This window comes from Saprolegnia parasitica, assembly GCF_000151545.1.
Source record: "Saprolegnia parasitica CBS 223.65 unplaced genomic scaffold supercont2.240, whole genome shotgun sequence".
In the NCBI taxonomy this organism is placed as follows: Eukaryota; Oomycota; class Saprolegniomycetes; order Saprolegniales; family Saprolegniaceae; genus Saprolegnia; species Saprolegnia parasitica.
Genome location: NW_012156634.1, coordinates 5020 through 13447, shown reverse-complemented (window position 1 = coordinate 13447; position 8428 = coordinate 5020). Strand labels below are relative to the sequence as shown.

The following is an 8428-nucleotide window of genomic DNA, read 5'->3' as shown; positions in this document are numbered from 1 at the left end:
ACGGCGCAACATTTCTCGTCGACGTCGTCTGGCATGCGGTGACGCACAGCAGCAGCAGTCTCCTCGTCTCGATCATGTCGCTTCGCACGGCCAAAGAACCGGTGGACCCCAACGCGGTCACGTCCAACTTGCACCAAATCCTCATCGAGTCGACGCACCGCATGGCGCCCGAAATCGCGCTGCAGATGACGCGCGCCAAGGTGCCACCGCTCATGCTCTGCGAGTCGCTCAATTTGGCGTCCGAGGGGTTTGTGTGCCTCGCGTACGGTGGCATTCACGTCGTCGCCGTCTCCGAGTGGGGATTCGCGCGCCCACTCGAGAACGCGCTCGGGCATGTCGCTGTCATCCACGACGGCCATCGCGTCGCGTTCGACCCGAACGTGACGATCGACTCGTTGGTCAAGCTTTCGTCGCGCCCCGCGTGGCTTGGTATTCCCGACCTCTACTGACTTCTTCCTACTGTTTCTCGATTGCATGAATTATATCTGGACGAAAACGACTTCATTTCCGTCATTTTGTCTAGTAGCCGCACCCGCCATGCAACATCATTCGTGGACATACCCGGTCGCATTTTCTCGGGTGCACTTTGGTAGAGGATGCATTGGAGAGTACGGAATGCGAGGTCGCATCGACGAGCGGGGCGTACAGTGGCAGCGAGACACGATCCAAGATGCTCTCCAAACTAAGATCGTAGTGCCATTTGAGTGGCACTACGTGCACCAACTAAGATCCTAGTGCCATCTTAGAGGCACCACTCCAGGACGCCGGCACCGCTTGTTGACAACATCATGTTTCAAATGGAATCGCCCAGAATTTACACAGTGATAGAAGCTACTTTGAGGAGCAGAGCATGCTACATTACGTTGCCGCCGCCGTCCTACCGCACGCGCAATGCTTGACCGAAGATACCAAGCGCTCTTAAAACGTTAAGAAGCTAATGACCACGTTGGCATGTCATGGCGTAGTTTTCGTCTTCGACACTTGTAGTAGCGACGATCTTTTCTTCCACGCCATCGAAAATGAGATTCATAGCAACATTCTTGGAGCTACAACGTCCAAAGCAAATGCTTCCAAAGCCATCATATCCTGTGGAGGGATTGGGACGAGAGGCTTGGAGCTCACAATCGTCGGACGTGAGCTCCTCTTCCACACTCACAACGATTCGATGTCGTCTAATGTCACTTGTGTAAAACGTGTACCAGGCTATAATGCGTCCTCGTATGTCAGAGATGAGATTTTATCGAATATCGATTTCAATGACGTGGCACTCGGAGAAGGTCCCATTTCCGCGCAAACGTTCAGTCGTGTAAAAACAAGTGTAAAAACAAGCTCCACAAAGGCAGAACGCAGTGCTTATACGCGACAATTGGAAATCCTTTGGGCGGTGCTCAATCTGCAATTTGCGCTCCAGAGCCTCGGTCGCACGGCACCGCGTCGCACGGCAGGGCGGTCGCAAGCGGGCGTCCTGTCCACTGTGGACGGCGAAACGGGTGTGGCCGAGGTCCTTCTTTCGTCACGCATCGCTTCAATACAAGACATTGGTTTACCAGACAAGCGCTTGCAAAGATCACTGCGTCCTCATGCAGCGTGCGAATGCTTCTCGTCGAGGACCGATGCCTCATCAAGCACGATTGGTGGTACCAGCACCATTTTGACCTGCGTCGCAGCCATTGAGCGTCGTCGCTTGTACTTTGACACAGGTCACTTGACGCAGGTGTACATTGTAGACAGGCGCGAAAGAGACTCGCGGAGGTGTCAATCCAGTGTCGGGTCGTGGCTGCTGGCGTTGATGCAGCGCTGGTCGCAGCCATCGGTGCCTTAGCGGTAGAAATGCCATTGCTTGGAGGTTGGGTATCTTAGCGCTGTGGGTTGTATAGTCGAGACGAACGCTGACAGCGATAACCTCGAGCTGTGCGAGGAAGTGCGACCCAGCTGTGCGACCCTTGTCCCGCTGAAGCGTATCCAGACAAGTTCCGGATACCAAAGAGCAATTCCAAAACGATCGACACGGCGACGGCACTAGAAGAAGCTGTGCGAGCGCCGCGTCGTGTTCGGCGAGCGCGCGTCATCTTGCGGTATCAAGCGTGACAGATACTATTGACTTGCGTGGTAAAGAGGTAGAAGAGCTCAGTTGTTGGCAAATCTTGGAGTGAGTGCCGGAGGCACTCAAGACTTTTCCCTTCGAACAACATCACCGCTCACATGCATTCAATACAGGTCTAGAAACTTCTGGAAGCCGAACACTTCTGAAGCACACGCCCACAGGCAATTGGCCCCTAGCCGTTCCTTCAAATTGGCCAATCGCCTTCACTGGCGCCTTTGTGCTCGAAGTTCGATCTTCGATCATCCGCTTGTACGGTGACATGCATACACTGTATGCATAGCAGCCATACACTGTATTGTGCTTTCCTTTCTGTAGACACCTTGTCGGTTGTCTACTGCCTTATAGATTGTTCCTTCACTGACCAATGCACATACACAGTAGCCAAACTAATGACAATGTGTACAGCCTAGAAAACCCATGTTCAACAGATACAATCTTAAGCACCTCACACATTACGTCCTGCTGCTTGGACACGACAGCCAGCACCGAGACCACGAGCGCCGCCGTGGGCGAGGCCGCCAGCGGCACGTCTAAGGACTTTATGCGTAACCTCTCAGCGCACGAAGGCAAGTCCATTTTAACCTCCGTCCTGCGCGCAGTCGACGATCCGGCATGGCGTACCAATCAGACCGAACCGCAAGACGGCAGACGCAATGCAGGCGCTGCAGTCGATGAAGCAGGGGCACTCGATCGACGTACCGTCGCTTGCGCTCGTCATATCCGTGCTTCAGCGCGTCTGGACGGCCCGCATCTTCGAGACGAAAAATATTTTGGTCAGCAGCATGCGCGCGTAGTCAACGACTCCAAGGACCTCGCGCCGTATCTCCTCGACACGATCGTGCCCTGCCCCCAGATGCAGCTGCTCGACCCGATTCCCGGGGTCTCACGGTCGCTCCGATTGCGCGCCACCCAAGGCCATGGCCCTCTGTGAACTGGCGTTTCCCTCGCCGGCGCTCGACAAAGGCTTCTCCAAGTACGCTGTCCCAAAGATTCTGCCGCAAAGTCCTACACAGCTGTGGCGAGCGAAGCTGGCGTGTGCAAGTGGACAGCCCAATAAATAAAATGTTGTTTGCTTTTATACATATATATCTACATGGAGTAGCGTCTCGAGTCGGCGCTGCTCGACGGCCTCGCGCTCGCGTTAAGCCTGTTCGAGGCGACTGGAGGAAGATGACGATGACTTGGCTGTCTTCTTGAGCTCCGTGCTCGTCGTGTTACCGGCAAAGTTAAGTGCGTCGGCTTCCCGCGTATTGTTGGCGGCGACCAAGAGCGCCTTGGGTCGGCTCACGATCGCAGCCATGGTGTCGGCGTTCGCTGCACGTGGTGCCTTGGTGGCGTCGTTGTCGTCTTGGCTCTGCTGGAGGGCAAGCTTGCGAAGGAGGCTTGCGTCGGCCCGTCAGGCAGTGGGCCGGACTCAGCGCGCCGCCGAGCGCGATGCCTTTGTCTGTGTACTTCTCGATGCTGGCGACTGGCGGCGGCGTGATCATGTCGGACGCAAAGAGGTCGATGGCCGGCGGCGTCGGCTTGGTCTTCTTGAGCGCCTCGACCCGGACGTCGGGGCTCCGCTTGTACTTCTCGCGCAAGGCAGCGTGCTCTGCCTCTTCGTGCACCCGTTCGTCCCGCCGGACCTTCTCGATGTTTGCGCGCGTCCACACCACTTCCTGTGCTTGGCTCGTTTGGAACTCGATCTGGCATGGATGTTTTTATTCCCTGAATTTTAGATTATTTCTAGCCAATCACAAAACGTCATCTTAAATAGTGTGAGAGCCGTCCAGCACAACTACGAGTAGCAGCCCACCGACGCGCCAGCGCCTCGTAGAAGCCATGTATACCTCCCCACACACTTCTCAAATGAAGTACATGTCGTTTCCGACGCTGCACGTAGCGCCATCACGCGCAAATTCATTTTCCATTTTTCGAGGTGGTTGCAGAATTGTCCAAATACTTCACGTGACATCGCGGGGTTTCAAAGCTCCAAGGACCGGAAGACTGGCTGTCACAGTTGGTAATGGATCTCGACACGGTCTGCAACCAGTTTATTGGTCGCCGTCGTTGCTTGGACACTCACACCAAACTCGAACTGCCGAGCGTCGGTTTTCAGGAAATTCGACGTGCAATTTCGGTTGAAAATGCGTCAAAGTCGCGGAAACTGAGGACGTCGTCTCTATTTGTTCATAGTATAGAACGTGCTGCATGTGGCTGAGGGAGGCAACGTGAGCGTGGTACCGCTGCGTGATGAAGCCTCGTATCCCGTACAGTATTTCGGTATAGTGAAAAAAACACTATATCAAAATATTGTTTGCCGCTGTCATTTGCTCTCGCTACAGAGCTCGCACGGCGACGCCACATAGCATTTTAAACTCCCCAAAGTGTGGTCCAGCGCTCTGGTAACAATGGGCGATTTTATTTTTAAACTTCATTTCGGTGGATCCGCGGGCGCGGCGGACCTGTGAGCACCAAAATATGGTTATTTATGGTTGTCAATGGCGAACACCATAATAACGACCAGCGACGGCAGAAAGACGACGCCGAGGCGTCTCGGGCCCCACTGGCGCTGCGTCATTGTGCTCGAGCAGACTTCATCAAAATTCTCTACGCACACACCATCCTGAGGTATTGCTCGGTCGCAATGCAGCCTTCCTCGTAGGTTTTTCTCATTTTCGTCAACGCTAGGCGAAAGCGTTTCAGCCAATCAGAGCGGCGAGGCTCTAGATTTGTGGCTAATCAGAGTAGCAAACTTTCCGGAACTCACGCGACGTCGCTGTACTTATAGGTATGGCGCAGCCTATCCATGCGTGACGAGCCACAGAGTCGGCTCTTGGGCGGAGCCCAGGCCAATTTCTCGACGGCCTCTCGCACGTCGACCAGTGCCGCGTCGTCTTCTGATCGCGTATCATCTTTCGGCACTGATTCCGATGGCTCGAGCACGAGAACCTTACGCATGAGGTCCTCCTGCTTGTACACTGGACAGAGCCGAGACTGCTGGCAGCGCCACGCCAACATACTAGTATTGCTTAGGACGTTAGGAATTGCAGCCGCAACGACCAGCGCGCGCGCTCCTGCAAGCCAGTGACGAGTGGTCACGAAGCTACGGGATGCGGTGACGACCGCAGCGACGCGCCTCGAATCGGGCGCCCACCGCGTCGTCAAGTCCCAGCTACGCAACACTATTTATATTGTGCTGCTCTTGGACGGTGTTGTCGACGGCGTCGGCTTGATGTCGTCCTAATAGAGATCACGTGCTATGTGTTTGAGATTACCGTCGTTGTCGCCGGAATCGAGAGTCTCACTCAACACCAAGCGTCGTACACAGCACAATTTCGTACGTTTCCAGTCTTTATCGTGGCGCGATTCCATCCAAACCAACGCCAGGTCGACCACATTGCATTTGAAAATGAACTCGCCAAGATTTGGCACAGTTGTAGAGGGCGCTTTGGAGACCACGAAATGCGAGGTCGCGTCGACGTGCGAGGCGTACAGTGGCAGCGAAACGTGATCCAGGATGCGCTCCAAACCAAGATCGTAATGCCATCTAAGAGGCGCGACGCACTACAAACTAAGATCGTAGTACCATACCACGGTTGACGACCCACTTCAACAACAACTAAGATCGTAATACCATCTTAGAGGCACCACTCCACGATGCGGGCACCTCTTGTCGACTACATCACGTTTGAAATTGGAATCGCCCAAACTTGGCACAATGATAGAAGACACTTTGGTGAGCAGAGCAGGCCACACTACGCCGACCCTGCAGTCGTACAGCGCGCGCAATCCTCGACAACAGATACGAAGCGCTCTCAGAACGTTAAAAACAAATGACCGCGGTTGGGAAGCCGATGTCTTTGTCTTCTACATTTGTAGCGACGATCGATCGCCCAACCACTGGATGGATTTAGAGCAACATTCATGCAATTACCACTCCCAGAGGCATCGCATTCTGTCGAGCGCTTGGAATGAGAGGCTTTGAGCTCAGAAAGCTCGGCTTCCGCACTCGCGGTGATGCATTATCACATCGTGTGTGATGGTATTGATGTGGTATCGTATGTCAGAGGTCGCACAATATGAAAAACACTCGATTGTAATGACGTGGCACTCGGAGAATTTCACATCTCCGCGCAAACGTTCAATCGTGAAAAAACAAGTGTAAAAGCGAGCACGACAAAGGAAAAATGGAGAGCTTTTACAAGATGATAGGAGTAACCTTGAGCGTCGCCCATTCTGCAGTTTACTCTCCAGCGCCTCGGTTGCACGGCATCGTGTCGCACGACAGGGCAGTCGCAAGCAGGCGTTATGTCGACTGTGGACGGTGAAACTCGTGTGGCCGAGGTCTTTTTTCCGTCTCGCATCCCTGTCATTTAGGACATTGGTTCACTAGGCAAGCGCTTGCAAAGATTGCTGCGTCCTCATGTAGCATGCGAATGCTTCTCGTCGAGGATTAGAGACTTGTAAAAGGCACTTGCAGAGGCGTCAGCCAAGACAAAGGAACAAGAGGTCGTTGCGGCGCGTAGAAGCGTGCAAGGCAGGTGGAAACCAGGCTACCAAATTTGGAGTGAGCCCTTTCGGGCCAGCCATTGTAAAACCACCTCCTTTCTCTATATTATACTTAGACCAAGTCAACCGATCCGAATCGTTGAAGATCCATTGCCAACAGGCAAGTCTCTTAGAGGACCGATGCCACACCAAGCACGATTGGTGGTACCAGTATCGTTTTGAGCAGCGTCGCAACCATCGAGCGTCGGCGCTAGTGCCTTGACGCAGGTGAACAGTGTACACATGCGCAAAAGAGCCTCGCGGAGGTGTCACTCCAGTGTCGGGTCGTGGCTGCTGGCGTTGATGCAGTGCTGGCCACAGCCATCGACGCTGTAGCGGTAGAAATACCATTCTGTTTACGTGGGGCGCCTACGTTGTGTGATTTACATAGTCGATGCGCCGAGACAAACGCCAACCGCGACAACCTCGAGCGCATGTGCGCGGACGATGACCCGTGCATCTTGCGTCATATCCGGACACATTCCGGATACCAGAACCAAGTGCAAATCGAAAATGGTCGACACGACGAAGAGCCACGCCGCCGCAGCAGCAGCAGAAGGAGCTGCGCGAGCGCCACGTCGAGTTCGAAGCGCGCGCGTCATCTCGCGACATCAAGGCTAATAGCTTGAGCACCTCACGCTTGACGTCCTGCTGCTTGCACACAGTCGGAACCGAGACCGCTGGCGGCCCAGCAACAACATACCACCCGTCACAAACTCCTTGCTCCACGTCGCATCAGATCCGCTCTCTGCTCGAGCTACCGGCGACCGGAGCTTCAGCCCTCGGCGGTCACCTACAGTGGCCGCCTCGTTCTTGGCCATCGCGCTCGGGTCGGCGGCCCGCTTCCACGCGAGCTCCTCGTGAACATGCGCCTCTTAGCTGCCTTCATCTTGATCTTGGTGTACATCGTGTCGTCCGGCGTCGCACGCGACGTTGGTAATTACCAGCGCCTCGAGCGTCGTGACCACGCGCGACTGGATGACGTTGCTCAAGACGAGCGCTTCTCTAATACCGCTGGCGACAAACTATAGGCGCGATGCAGCGTAGACATTCGTCTCGAGGAACGCGCTTGTGAGACTCGGCATCGCGCGCCATCTCATGATTCTCGTCGTCATCGTGGTCTTCGTCGTCGTTTTCGGTCGGCGGTGCGAGGTCATCTCCCGAGACGAACCAGACCTGGAGTCGCAGTCGTGTCCTTGCGCGCGCCGTGTACGACAAGCAGGTGGTGCGAGAGCACGAGAAGGCGCGGGACAAGCGCGAAATTCTCAGTCTCGTGCGTCTCGGGTGAACGCGCACAGGTTGCGGTGGAGGACACCGATTTAGGAAACTCGTCAATCTGAAACACGCAAGTGTCGTCAAAGATGTATGGTGCCTAGTTCCAAACGCGAACGAGCGCCGGGCCAACGCATAGAAGAACGAGGTCTGGCCAAGAAATCCGTGGACCATGGGCGCGCGTTCCCGCTATATATCTGCTACTCAGCTTTCTGGGCATAGAACTTGAATCCAATGGATAGATTATTGTTCAACTCCTTTTTGAGAACGAACTTGTGATTGGCGACGATAAGGCCTGAATTGAAAGTTCAATATTCACGGCTTATGAACCATAAACGTTGCAGCGTTACGATATTTGGCTTCACGGACGAAAGGAAGAAAGAGAAAAAAAGGGGGAAAGAAGCAGCGAGAACACTGGGAAAGCAGCGTGCCTGTCTATGGCGTTCACTCGAAGACAACAGGCGTCCGTGCTCCGGTCTGGGCTTCCAGGAAGTGCTCCTTGGAAGAATTAGACTTGAT

At 54.5% G+C, this 8428-nt stretch overlaps 2 protein-coding genes across 2 annotated transcripts in view; one reads left to right on the top strand and one right to left on the bottom strand.

The window, feature by feature from the left end:
* SPRG_21696 (hypothetical protein) overlaps nt 1-449 on the top strand; it is a gene marked incomplete at both ends in the record, with an annotated part of 1354 nt that extends 905 nt beyond the window's left edge. Inside the window, one exon of the mRNA XM_012355409.1 lies at nt 50-449. Within this exon, the coding sequence (XP_012210799.1) occupies nt 50-449 (400 nt within the window). The remainder of the gene's footprint in view (nt 1-49) is intronic.
* Nucleotides 450-3245: 2796 nt separating this feature from the next.
* On the bottom strand, nt 3246-3792 carry SPRG_16146 (hypothetical protein; the record flags this gene model as incomplete). The annotated part of the gene is made up of 2 exons (XM_012355408.1): nt 3246-3486; nt 3557-3792. Coding segments are annotated over 2 exons (477 nt in total), but the record flags the coding sequence as incomplete, so codon positions are not given.
* Nucleotides 3793-8428: the final 4636 nt, after the last annotated feature.